The sequence below is a fragment of the Cervus elaphus genome, chromosome 12 (genome assembly GCF_910594005.1).
Source record: "Cervus elaphus chromosome 12, mCerEla1.1, whole genome shotgun sequence".
NCBI classification, from domain to species: Eukaryota; Metazoa; Chordata; class Mammalia; order Artiodactyla; family Cervidae; genus Cervus; species Cervus elaphus.
Genome location: NC_057826.1, coordinates 11,695,420 through 11,709,569, shown reverse-complemented (window position 1 = coordinate 11,709,569; position 14,150 = coordinate 11,695,420). Strand labels below are relative to the sequence as shown.

The 14,150-nt window shown below is 38.1% G+C and overlaps 1 protein-coding gene across 14 annotated transcripts in view; it reads left to right on the top strand.

Moving 5' to 3' along the window:
• The window catches only part of NRXN3 (neurexin 3), a 1,774,776-nt gene extending 1,761,271 nt beyond the window's left edge, over window positions 1–13,505 (top strand). For 6 of the 14 annotated variants that reach the window (XM_043920646.1, XM_043920644.1, XM_043920645.1 and 3 more), the window contains one exon: window positions 10,083–13,505. In XM_043920646.1, the coding sequence (XP_043776581.1) occupies window positions 10,083–11,008 (926 nt within the window). In that variant the 3' untranslated portion in view covers window positions 11,009–13,505. Of the gene's footprint in view, window positions 1–3,423; window positions 4,116–10,082 lie in introns of those variants that run through there. The other 8 variants (XM_043920656.1, XM_043920651.1, XM_043920654.1 and 5 more) reach the window with 3 other exon arrangements.
• The last annotated feature ends 645 nt before the right edge of the window (window positions 13,506–14,150 follow it).

Here is a 14,150-nt window from a genome sequence, read left to right as displayed (position 1 = left end):
AAATACAATTCTGAGTATTGGGCTTGATGGTGTTCTGGGCTCTTTTCCATCTTGGAGGTTATGAAAAATAATTTATTTGGACCTTCCTCTGGGATCTCACCTGTGCACATTGAAGACAGGGTCCTTATCAAGCAGGGCCCACTCTGCCAGAGAGGTGGGTTTGCACCTTGAATTCCTTCAGTATTCTTTGGGCTTCTCAGGTACAACCACAGGCAGCTTAGAAACATATTTCTTCAAAACAAGTGCACTTTCCAACATGCATTCGGAGTAACTACATCTTATTGCATTTGATGTTCTTAAAAGTCTGATTTTGCATTTAGACAGTTATTTGGACATACTGGGATAAAAATGGTCACATCAAAATATGCTGTTGCAAGTCACATTATTGTATTATTTGTTCTCAATGGCAAATATAATTCCAAAGCATTCTTAACACCCAGTAGAGGGGTAAACACAGAACCATGCAGTTATTGGTAAATAAAGATCTAGTGTAGATATGTAATGAAATATGAAAAGGAAGTTGTGGCCTGATTATGAGCTACTAGCAATATTATTTTATATCTTATGTTGGAAATCAGACAGGCTTTGTGTGTATTAACTGCTGGTTGACTTCTAAAATGTATATGCACGGATATAGCACTGTGCTGGCTTCATTTGAAACTGTGGCTTCCATGGGTTTAAAAAATACATACATTATTTTGTTTGCAAAGTGACAACCATACATTTTGGTATGTTCAATTGTTTAAACCAGTGATTTACAGAAAGTAAATGGTGTCCTACTTATATAAGCTTTAAAACAGGCAATTTTGAAATAGGTAAATTACTCAGTATAAACCTTAGCAGACTCAAATTGCTGATGGATCTTCTTCAAAACACCTCTTATTTTACAGGAGTATGTTACCTGGGCATATCTCAGACTTTCATCACTTATGTTTCCTACAAAATTGCCTGTGAAACAAAAAAAATAGCCCATATGAATGTTATTAAAACTTTGTTCTACAGAAGTTAATTGATGCCTTGTGGGGCAATATTAACATTTATAGGGTTTTGTCATACAGTAAAATTCAATGTTAAAAGTATAATTATTCAAAAAAAATTAACTAAATGGCAACAAGGGTTTTGCTTTTCCTATATTGTTGGGATTTTTTTTCCCTCCTCCTAAAACCTCCAGCTGTCCTTTGTGAAGTTCCTAGAATAACAATTCACATAAAACCAGAGACTAAAAATCTTGGTACGGACTGACCCATGGGGACACATTACTATAATGATTTGAAAATAAAATAATAAAAGGGGCGTCCCATAGGGGACAAAAGTCTGACTCCTCCTCACAAATGTATTCCATTTGTCAAAGTCACCCTAAAAATCTTCTTAGGAGTAGTTGGAATTGGCTGTCAGAAGCAGGTGCTCTGAAGTGTCTCACCTCTGTGGTTCTCCTACCCGGGTTTCCCAGTCCTTGGTTGACAATTGATGTTCTCACAGGGATAAACTATTCAATGTGATTCTTGTGATCTCTTCCAGTAGAGGCTGAGGCCATTTCTAAAACCTCCTACCCCATGGTCCTTTCTGCACAATTTTCCCTCTCACACACACTCACAGATACACACACACACACACACACACACTTTTCTCTTCTCTTTCTGTCACTGTAGGTTGAATGGAGCATTTTGTTTCCCACACAGTCTCTAGGAGACAGGCACAGTTTCCCCCAATGGCCTTCAAATAAGCTACCTTCATTGCCTGACGATCCTGTAGCTTATTGACTCTGTGGCACTGTGTTCTTTCCAAGCAGAGAACTGGAGAGCGGGGGTTTGCTCCTGTTACTTAGAAAAAGCTCCAAACTCTCCATTTATCAGGTACATTTGACAACCACAATTATCACACGTGTACCCTGTCAATCTGGCTAAGCCCAAGGACACGTACATGGAGCCGTGTTAATGATGACCCCTCTATGTCTTACAAAATGTGCCTTCTGAGACTGTGAATGAATCCAGGCTAAGTTTCCTAGAGCAGAATCCATGAACTCACATGTATTTTTTTACCTCAGTTGCTGCCTCTACAGGCTCCACTTCAATGCCCAACACATGAACGCATACCCACGCACATGCTTACAAAAATGCAATTGGCAAGAAGTCTTGGGATGCCCTCTGCCCCTACTGGAAAGGCATGAAACTAAATCCAATACCTTTCTCCTACTCTCAAATTTGTCTTGCTGACCTCTTCCCAACCCTAGCTTGCTGTTCTGTTTTTCTATTTTCCCTAAATGCAACTTACTTTTAGCATGTATTAACTTGGTTAGCATTCCTGCAGTGACAGGATAAGAGACAATTACCCATTTGTCAGTCTTAGCCTCTTTTTTTCTCTCTCAAATGTCTACTTAGGACGTACATCCAGACTGCACGCCCTTTTTATTTTTTTAAAAAAAGCAAAACAAAAAAAAAAAATTAAGAGAATGCAAACGTTCTTTTTCAAAGAAAATGCAAAATTTGTTTTTAATGTTGGCTATCAACCAAAAGGGGAATCAATAAGCCAGAAAATACAAAACAACAACAACAACAAAAAGTGTCCCCTGACTGCTCTGTCTGTGCCTCCTCAGCGTGTGCATCTGGTTGTTCATCTCTGAAAGTGTGTGAACTACTTTTTTCTTTAGATTATTTTTTGTTCTTTGCTCCCTTCTTGTTTGGGAATTAAGTGCTTTTTGTACTACATATATATCTATCTATAAATATATATTGATGTGTTTCTTTTTAATTGCTGGATCTTTAGATTTGGTTTTATCCAAAACTATGACAAAAAAAAAAAAGTTATGAATTGTTTTCTGCAACTTTCCCCCACTCCTTCTTTAAATGTGGAACAACTTCAGCTGCAGAATCCCCACAGCCACATCTTTCACATAAGCCCAGTCTCACCACGAAGCACACGCACCATGGGCGGTGTGGGGAAGATGGGTGATGTCACTAAGACAGTACCCTTCCTATAGAAGGAAGTAATGAATGACCCAGCCAGCGGGCTCGCTATACAACTTTGTCTTTCAGTCACATAGGAAGATCTTTACCCCCTCCCCTAACTCTCGATGGGGCTGTGTGGCTGCCGATGAAGTTTTTCAACTTGAATGCGTAAACCTAGTCTCCTTGTTTTTGCTTTGAACCTTTTGATCATTATTATAAGTATTACTATTGTTATGATTACTATTATTATTTCATGTATCTTGGCTACTTTTAGTAGGGACGAAAGTTTAACTATTGGAAAGTTTAATTATTGGAAAATCTTTAATGATACTGTAATGATTTTGGAATAATTGCATGTTGAAGAAGTTGCAGCTTAGGGTGTGTGAGATTGTGAGTGTTAGAGTTCTGTTCTTTATATCTGTAGATGGGCATGTGTAGGCTCATTTGTTTTTGTATATTGCCCATCCCTTCCTTACAGCCAGAAGCTCTAATGCAGCTAGATCACTCCGTGCCGCCCTTACATGGACATGGCGACTCACTTACACATTTACTCCCATCATCTTCATCTCTTGTGTAGTACACTCATAGATGACCCTACCCTTTCTGCATCTTCCCTCCCCATCCCCTCCTTTCTTTAGCATTGTTCAAATTTATGTGCTGTCATCCATCCCCTTCAATTTAAGAAATTCTAAAACTTGTCAAAAAAAGACAAAAAGATTTAAACTCAATATATATCTGAGAACCTATTTTAATGCAGAAATTCATTCAAAACTCTCTAGATTCCTAGATTTTTTCAAAGGCAAATTATAAAATTAAACAGGTTTTTTTTTTAAAAAGTTTTTTTTTTAAATCATCGCAATCAGAATAATTTCAGATTCAAAACTGATGCCCTCCCAAGCCCCTGAAAGTAAAAAAAATTGGTAAAAAAAAAGTGCAGATTTTTTTTTTCTTTTCATGTTATGTGGTGTGGATGTATGTGTTGTTGCCTCCTGTATCATCCTCTGTTGTAAATTATTATATTTGAAAATTAGACATTTTGCTCAAAAGTTTTAAAAGAAATGACAACAAAAAAAGCAAGTTACAAGAATGTGGCAATTCTATTTGTCCAAGAGCATTCTTACACAACTTTCTTTTGTAAATTTTTCTTTCATGCCAAAAAACATGCGGGCAATTTGTTGATGTAAGTTGACTATAAATTAATACAGTATGCTTTTTTTAAAATTATTTTGTCTATATCGAAATGATTTCTTTATTTTCTCTACAACAACCTGTATTTTTTTTAATTTGCTTTTATTTTTCTTTCTGTCCTTCCTTATATTGTGAATGCCTTGATGTTGATGTTATTTGCTTTCTTTCCCTCTAGCTTACTTTGGCCCTGAAGTTGATTTTATTTTCTACTATATGATTTTTTAAGATAATAGTAAATATTTTATTTCATTTGTGTCTATTTGCTTAATTTTCATTGTTATGTTTTGTGCTGAATTGCTCCTAATAATCGATATCAATTCTACTCTTGGTGGAAGAGTATAGGTAAATTGTTCTTACCATCCAAGGGAAGCCTGACCTCTTTGCCTGAACCAGCTTTTAAAGCTTTGAAAGTAATGGTAGTCTCTACAGTGGGATATGAAATTAGATACAACCTATGGGAGGCCTGTATCCTAGAAGAAAATTAACTGAGTTAACTACAAGTGTTATTAGTGGTAATTACATCCTAATTTAACTCCTTGGAAAACATTTGGGGAAATCAGTCCCTGATTTTACTTTCCTTCAGCACAGGGGAAATAAGATACTCTCAAGTGACTATGGTAGAGTTTGTTTTATCCAGGATTAAAATATCACCATCACTGCAAGCTACAAAATCAGACTTATTGAGAATAGAGACATTATGAATCTCAGGTATCTTAAGTATTGTCCTATGATAATACGATAATGCTGCCTTCCAATGTATAGAACTAACTATGGTGAAAGAAACCCGCACACAGTAAGCACCCAACCTCCCCTCCTCCCTGTCTGTCTTTCCTTTTCCCTTTCTATTAATATTTGCCATTTCTCTCAAGGTAATCAGGTAAGCTTTAAAAGGATCGTAAGAGTCTCTCAAGAAGAAACACGATAATTTTCACACCTAAAGTTTTATTTAGGAAATGTTTTCGGTAGGTATTACCATTTTGTGTGACTCTACGGTGAGAATACCCCTTGCCCTTAAAGGTATTTGGATCAATTATGCACTTCAGGAAACATAAGATCAGCAAGAAGTGCTATAGAATTTTTAAATAAAGAAGTTACTTGCTTCACTCTAATTTTAGGTATTGGTATTACTATTGCAAAAATATCAAACTGAAGCATGGATAAGGGATATGTTTCTAACACAGCAGCATCCGTGAGTGGGCTTTATCTGCCTTGGTTTATATGAGTGTATATTGTTTGACATGTTGGATGATAGTTTAGGTTTAAAACTAAGAACCTCCTAAGTGGAGTGGTATTTTATCTAATTGAAACCTTTTGTTTTTGTTGAAGATGCCTAAATCCATTTGATATAAGGCTACTCACTTCTTTTAAATACAAGCTCTTGGGACTATTATAAATCATTCTTCAAACACTGCATTACAAATAGCCTTAATTATCTAGATCCTATATTATTATACTTCTACCTCAGCATGAGACTACTCTATTAAAAATGGTCAGAAAAAAGTAATCAACAGTATCAGTTTTTATAGGCCCAAAATACCTAATAGAAATATTACTAATATCTAGCATATTGGAATAGCAGTCATCTCTGTGCTAAACATTTAACATGCATTTTAAATGGCACTAACATGAATCATTATTACACTGGTGACTTGAGGTAAGCTGTGTTATTATTTCCATTTTACAGAGAATTTAATAAATTTGACCAACTCATAGGGCTAGTAAACCAGAAAACTGTGATGCTAACCTGAGTCTAAGTGATTTCAAAGGCAAAACTCTTAATCAATATGCAGATGAAAAACTCCACAAGATGTTCCTTCTTTTACACTTTCCAGATGATGCTAGTGGTAAAGATCCCACCTGCCAACGCAGGAAATGTAAGAGATGCAGGTTCGAGTCCTGAGTTGGGGAGATCCCCTGGAGGAGGGCATGGCAGTCCAATCCAGTATTCTTTCTTGGAGAATCCCATGGATAGAGGAGCCTGGTGGGCTACAGTCCATAGGTTCGCAAAGAGTCGGACGTGACTGAAGCGACTTAGCATGCACACCCAGGCAATGATATCAAGGGGCTATTGCTCATCTTATCTGGGCATAGCTTGAAAAGAAGAGACTCTGTAGCCTTTTGGAATCAAATCCATTTCAGATAAACTATTTTTCCTGAGGATAGTTGAAGAAGAGCTTCATGGTTCCAAGTTTCCAAATATGGATGTGTTACAAGTACACACTTCTGTAGCACCAAGTGACTAAATGAATACAATTCAATAACTAATTTAGTGGGGAAAAATGACTTCTCCCCACTGTGCGTGAGTTTCCCAGCAGAGAATTAGAAAAATGCAAATAAGAGATGAGGTAAAGAACCTAAACACAGATAAAAATAAATTTAAGGACTTGGAGCATGGTGTCTTCTCCCAGAGTCTCATTCTTCAGTGTCACCGGTTTTTCATATTTTTGTGACTTCTAAGACCCAAATATCTCCTGAGAGGCAAAGGTCGGAGCCATATTGAAACTTTGTGCTTCTCTTCTTGTGTTTTGAGATGACCCACCACATCACTATCACCTACAACATTCTCACAGTTCAGAAGAGTTCTATTAAATTTTTATTTATTTTTTTTTATTTTTATTTTTTTTTTCTATTAAATTTTTAATACACTGTCTTTTCCAATGGCAGAGAGCCCCTTTTGCTGAATATCAGCCCTAGACGCATGAATTATATATCTATAAATACACTCATAAAGCAAAAAAGCAGGGCAGCCTTCAGGGCTAAAATAGACCTTTTATATCCCTAGTGATCTCTCTGGTTTAAAGAAAAGCACAACCCTGTCAAAAAAGAGTATATATTCCTGATTTAAAATGCTAACTTTAAGGAAAACAGATAGTTCTTATTCCAAACCAAAGAAAAATTCTGGGGACGGGATAGGAAATGAGAGTTTTGATGGATTACAGGTTTTGTAATACTCTGCCAGCAGCTCCTGATGACTTTAAGCTTGTTGCTTCTGTGAATACTTTCGTAAGCATGGCCATCTGAGAGATCACTGACTTTATGGTCTTTGGGCAGTGAAAAAAAAATTTTCAGCTGCTCCAACATTTCTGAGGATAGTCACTTTGGATTAACACAAATAAACGTGAAATCTTAAATAGCCTTCTGCAGTCAAAGTCACTTCTAGTAAGGATCTAATGATGGAGAAACACATCCCTCTCCTCTTTATCTCAAATGATATGAGAGCCCTCGGAACCCTCTGGACCCTAGAATCATCTTAAATATAGAATTTGATATAAAAATGGCATATACTTGTGCCAGGCACCTTTCCTGTTTACAGTTATCTAAACATTTCCACCTATACTCACTCTAATTCCCCTTTAAAACACCAACCCCTACACCCCAGTGGACTCCCTTTTAAACTAAAGACATTCTTCCAATTCCTTGAGATGTCAGGGGAGGGGAGCTATGGAAGTTTCTACAATTTCATTGATTAAACCTTACCAGATTTTAGGCTCAAAAGTCCCTAGGAGGGGCATAATTTATCATTTTTATCACTACTACTAGGATTAATAGCAGCCTGGCCAAGAAAATTGAAGATTAGCAGTTTTAACAGATTCTGTTATTAGAACTCTGCACCAGCCTACCCATCATTTTAGTTTTGAAATAAGCTTTTACCATTTCACAAAAGGGCCTCATCAACTTTTAGAAGCTCTTTGTTAATTAGTGAACTTCCAGACCTTCTTTCCTTCCCATCATGAAAAGGATGATTTTCACTTTTTTTGCCTGCTCCAAGAGAGATGCTCACTTCAGGGTGTAGAATGAAAAGTGAAACGTAAAGGAAAGTGGAAGTGATTCAACTGCAGAATGAGCAGTGTGTAGATGTAGGATTTTTTAACAACAAAGACACTCTGGAAGCTTTAGCTAGGATTGAAAAGACAGGGGGATAAAACAGGCAAACGTTAAAGACTCCAGTTGGGTGTCACAGATGGTACACTAAAAGTGCAAATGAATGCCACTCTGTAATCAGGAAAACAGTGATCTTCATCTCACTTAAAGGGAAACTCACATCCTACTTAACAATTTGCCTTTGCATTCAATTATCTGTCCCAGGACTTTGCCTCCCAACAAATCAGTCATTCCTTGCCCTTTATCCCAGCTTATTTTCCACTTAATATATATTGGGTTGACTTTTATCCTTACTCTAAAAGGCAAATGACTCTCTGTATTTGTGCCAGAAAAGAACACCCATGCTAGACCTTTGTTCTAGGTGAAATGGGTACACAAATCCTGTCTTGTCCTCTAAAGGCAAGTAAAATCATTCTGAGCAATCCTAAGGGAATCCTTGAGCAGACTGCACGAGCCTTCACTCCTCACTGCTCTTTCCTCACTCAAACACTGCCTGCTTCCATCATCTTAAATATAACACTCAGGGTTGGAAGAATAGGGGCAAAAGGAGGCACCTCGGGGTTAGTTGTAAGACTGGCTTACCTTTGGGGACCTGTATTCTAAATTCCACTTATAAAAACTAGCAAAATGGTGTAAATTATGCATTAAATAAGTTGCAAGACATATGAATTATATATGTTCACAATGTTTAAAAAAAAAACAAAAACACCAAAGGCCTGCTAGCCCAGGAAAGCAAGCCTGAAGCTTTGTAAAATGTGTAAAAATCGGTTGCTCAATAGCTGCAAACTCTGAGCTCTAGAAGTGAAGCTTGGGGTTTAGAACATAGGCCAAAATATCATCTTGAGTTTCTCAGAAAGTTCTTGTTTTATTTCCCCACATGAGTTGGGTAGGTCATGTTCTCTTGTGCCTTCCCTTCCGTATGATACACATCAGATACACTGTTGCCAACCTCCCTGACTCAGTTTCTCTGGCAGAGAATGCAAGCTTCTGACATGGGTGAAAGCAGATTATCTGGGGCAGGGACTCATCATGCTATCTCTGCTAGAAGATTTTTAAAAACAATAGTTGGAATAATTTTTTAAATAAATTTAACAGAAGACACGAACTGTGACTTCCTGAGATTCTTCCTCCATTTGAAAATAACACTATAAATAGACCCTAGTATAAAGGCAGTAAGGAGGGTCTGTGGGTAAACTGATAAATATCTACCACTCTGAATAAGAATCACTGATCTTAAAAATTCACTTTGCTCTCTCTACATTTCGGGATCTAAAAGTAAGTTTCCATTAAGTCATGGATATATAGGCTGCGTATTTTTAAAATCTAGTGTCTGCTCAGCATATATTGCATATAACATAAAAGCAATGTATGAATATAACATTAGACCTACAAAGCAAGTTGTTGTTTTATAGTCAGAGGAATTTCAGGAACAGCATAGTCAGAATGGGCCTGTTGTATGAACATTTTCAACCTCTGTAAGTTCCTCTTACTTAGCTTATAGTAAACAAAGACTATACTTGATAACTGTGAAATAAAAAGTAGTAACTTATAAAATATTGAAGATGAGCTCTTTTGTTTTCCTTGATCTTGATCTCAGAGACATGGGAAATCTGTCATTCTCATCCTAATGGGAGCAAATAAGTAGAAACCCAAGAAGAAAATAAAGAAATGCTCACAGATTAATCACATGCATGTGTTCATGTACACACACACACGCACAATTGATGCTGAGTATCTGCAATGGTGTAGTTAAATGTCATCATCCCATAAGCAGATCCTGGAAAAAAAAGCCTGTTTGAATTCTATCTAAATAATTACTTGAGAGTATCTTTAAACATGTAAGCCCTCACTCTATGACTTTCAGGTTTTGGTGGCAAGAGGCATACCATGGGCTCTAAATCAGCCTAGAACAATTAGGCTGCAAGTAGAGAGGGTCTGGATGTGCATCCAAGGCTCTCATTATCATTTCTGAGATGTGACCTATGAACTGCATTCACTGAGCACGGCTGTGACTTGTTTTTCTACAAATGTACTAATTCTGTTTCTCTTTTTTCTTTTCCATCCCAGGAGGTGAATTAGTTATCCCTCTTCTTGTAGAAGACCCTTTAGCTACCCCTCCTATTGCTACTCCTGCACCTTCCATTACACTCCCCCCTACCTTCCGCCCCCTCCTCACCATTATTGAGACCACCAAAGATTCCCTGTCTATGACCTCTGAGGCGGGGTTACCTTGCTTGTCGGACCAAGGCAGCGATGGTTGTGATGATGATGGCTTGGTGATATCTGGGTATGGCTCAGGGGAAACCTTTGACTCTAACCTGCCCCCTACTGATGATGAAGATTTTTACACCACCTTCTCCTTGGTAACAGATAAGAGTCTTTCCACTTCAGTCTTCGAAGGTGGCTACAAAGCTCATGCGCCCAAGTGGGAATCCAAGGACTTTAGACCTAACAAAGCCTCCGAAACTAGTAGGACTACTACCACATCTTTGTCCCCTGAGCTGATCCGCTTCACAGCTTCCTCCTCGTCTGGGATGGTGCCCAAATTGCCAGCTGGCAAAATGAATAACCGTGAGCTCAAACCCCAGCCTGATCTAGTCTTGCTTCCGTTGCCCACTGCCTATGAGCTAGACAGCACCAAACTGAAGAGCCCACTAATTACTTCCCCCATGTTCCGTAATGTGCCCACAGCAAACCCCACGGAGCCGGGAGTCAGACGGGTCCCGGGGGCCTCAGAGGTGATCCGCGAGTCCAGCAGCACAACAGGGATGGTCGTCGGCATTGTGGCTGCAGCCGCCCTCTGCATCTTGATCCTTCTGTACGCCATGTACAAATACAGGAACAGGGACGAGGGCTCCTACCAGGTGGACGAGACGCGGAACTACATCAGCAACTCGGCGCAGAGCAACGGCACGCTGCTCAAGGAGAAGCCCCCGAGCTCGAAGGGCGGCCACAAGAAACAGAAAAACAAGGACAAGGAGTACTACGTGTAGGCGCCACGCCGCCGCCGCCGCCCGGCGCGCGCAGCTGAGCCCGGGCCGTCCCTCTGCCCACAGACGCGCGTGTCCTCGGCGACCTGAGCATCCGCAGGGGTCCGGACTGTCCTAGGAGACGGGGCGGCATGGACCGGGACCCCGGTGGGGAAAACCAGTCGTGAACACAACACCAAGATGCACCTAACTGACAAAGGCGCAAGCCACAGGCTGCTTTGACGCAGTCGCCGCTCGGAGACAGAAAGTTCTTTCTGCCCTGCTGTGTCAGCCAGCTCACACTTTTGCACGCTGGAGCGAGCAGGTGGCTGCCCCCACCCCCTCCTCGGCCCCCCAACTTTTCGCAGACTTGGAAGCTTCCTTCTCTTGAGGACCTTTCACCCAAGGTAGAAGACTTCATGGCTTACTTGTTCCATAACTCCAAGTGAGTCTGTAATAATGTTTGTGAAGCTTGACTGTAATGATGTTTTTTTTTTTTTTTGGTTTGTTTGTTTGTTTAATTATGTAAAAAACAAAAACAAGAAAAAAAGTTAAAAAAACAACAAAAACCCACCCTTATCTGGTTCTGGCCAGTGTGCGTGTAACTTTTCAAGATCTGAGGGGAAAAACATGGCTTTTGGGTATTTGATTATTTTTTGAAAATAATTGGACATAAGTTGAAGAAAAAAAAAAATCTCAGAAAACGAAAGTAAGAGAGACTATTGCCATATGAACTCAAAAGCTACCATGGTGTTCACTCTACATATCAGGTTGTGGTGTTTCTAGAATCTGTTGTCTGTTTCTATATGATGCTTTGCTGAACACATAGCAAAATCATGGGATGGATGATAGTTTTGATTGGAAAAGCTGGTCCCTCAGGATCAAATTCCAGAATTTGCCACCCAAACCCTGAACAGATGTGGTTAGGGCTGGTTTTCTCAGAGCTATCGGCTTCACTTAACAATATTGTTCCTGTCCATGAGCCCAGCCAAATTGAGGTAAAGGAGATAGCCCCACAAATTAAAACAGAGCCTTTCCTAGGAAAGGGGGCCGGGGGTGGGCCGGATCTGTGACTGATCGAAATGCATGCGAATATAAGAGAAAAGACGATACAAGAAGTCTGTTGAAGAATCAAAACAGACAATAGGGGAGTTCAACTTGTGATAGAACCACAAAAGGTCACACAAGCCAAACACGGCATGACAGAGTGCAAAACTCATAGTTCTTCCCCCGCCCCCAACATGATAAGGTTTTTCCTAGTGATTTAATTTTCCAGCCTGACATTTACAGATAACTATCCTTCCATTTGCTCACGTCTCCCTTCACCCATCTTTTCTAAAGATAAATAAATAACAAATGAATAAAGCTGCTGTGACACACAAAAAAATGGAATTTAATAGTATAATATATATAAATAAATATATATACAGATATATTTATCATGGTATGTTTGATGGGATGACTGAAACAGGAAAACTGTTAAAATCTTGAAGTGGAATGAGAATGTTGTTTTCAAAGAAAATAACAACAAAAAAGTAAACCTTAAAATGTGAAGAAAGTGTGAGTTTTAGTTTTGTCACAGTTAACTGTGTCAAGGAGAATTAAAAAAAAAAACTCTTCTCAGATTTTGTTTACATATTTTACTACATTTTTGCTGGTATAATTCCTTAGCCACCTGTGTACATACTGCTTTGAGAACTGTTCTTTCCTTTGTTTATTTCCGTTTGTCTGGTTTCTGTTCCAGTTCTCTTTCTTTCTGAAAAGAGGAAACGATGTACAGTAAAACAATAAACTGGTTCAGTGGCCATGCCTAACCCAAAAGCAAGAGACAGAGCAAGATGAGTGTTTACATAAAAAGGCAATGCGTCCTCTGGAGGGTCAGATATATACAGTTTCTTTTGTACAGATGAAAATCCATCAGCTGTTTAGATTTAGAAATCTACTCTTGCTGGTCTTTGTAAGTTGCATGAATATTTGAGAAAATATCTTAAAGACGTGGGGCAAAAAATGCAATCTCAATGATGGTAGCCTTTACTAAATGTATATGGAAAGAGGTGTTCCTCATTATCTGATATTTCAATGTGTTAAGAGTTTTGGATTATTTTGTTATCATTGGAAAAGACAGGATTATAACGAGGTATCAGAGCACGATTTTAGATAACCTAAATGGCCCAACCTATATGAAGTTGATTATATCTCGATGTCTGTAAAAGATTGCTGTTCTTGGAGTCTTGAGGTCTTGTGAACTGATTTCCTGCTTTCTTTCTTTACATTTTTTTAATTTGAGTAAAAATACATTTGTTATATTCTTTTTAGTGTAAGTTTCTATTTGGACAATTTTATGGGAACATGTGCATTCTGTATGTGAGCTTCTATCATATTCCTGTTGTTTTATGAGAAAACTCTTAAGAAATTTATTTTATGATGTTGTGAAGTTACTGCTTTTTTTTTCCTTTTCTCTTTTATTTCATATTTGCATTTTCGTTCAAGGATATGCTTAGCAATAAAATGTTCTTCCCAATCCTTGTATGATGATGCATTCTTATTTTCCAAACATTTATTAAAAGATCTTGGACTGGGGCTAAATAAGATCATCATATTAGAAGTTCAGTAAGCTAGGACCATGTTCATGTGAAATAAAATATTACAAGCAGCTACTTTAAACAATTGCTTATTTAAAGTTATCAAAAGTGATATATTTGTGGGCTAAGCAGTTATTGTCTGTCAAATGAGGCATTATTATTTAGATTATTATTATTTACATAATGATTGTTATTACATTATTACTTAGATAAGGTAACTAGAAAGGAAAAACTTTCCTGAACAGGTAAGACTACAGAAAAAAATTCTGGAAAAAAATTATTAGATACTATATTTTTTAAAGTGTTTGGTAACTTTTAAGTATTTGCTGTAAGTAACTTTCAACAGTTTTCCAGAAGCACTGGAAAGTATTAGGTGGCTTCTTTCCAAGCCTCCTGCCATATTGAAATTTTTTAGAAAAATACTAAATCCGAAGTCAAAATTTAAGTGAGTGCTTAAATTTTAACAGCTTCTTTCTAGATTTTCGGATTACAAAATCCTGTAACATTCATTACAGCTGGAACCTTTGTCGTATCTCAGGTGTCCTTGATATGCTGGTTCCTTAAGCACATGCTTACTTTGCCAA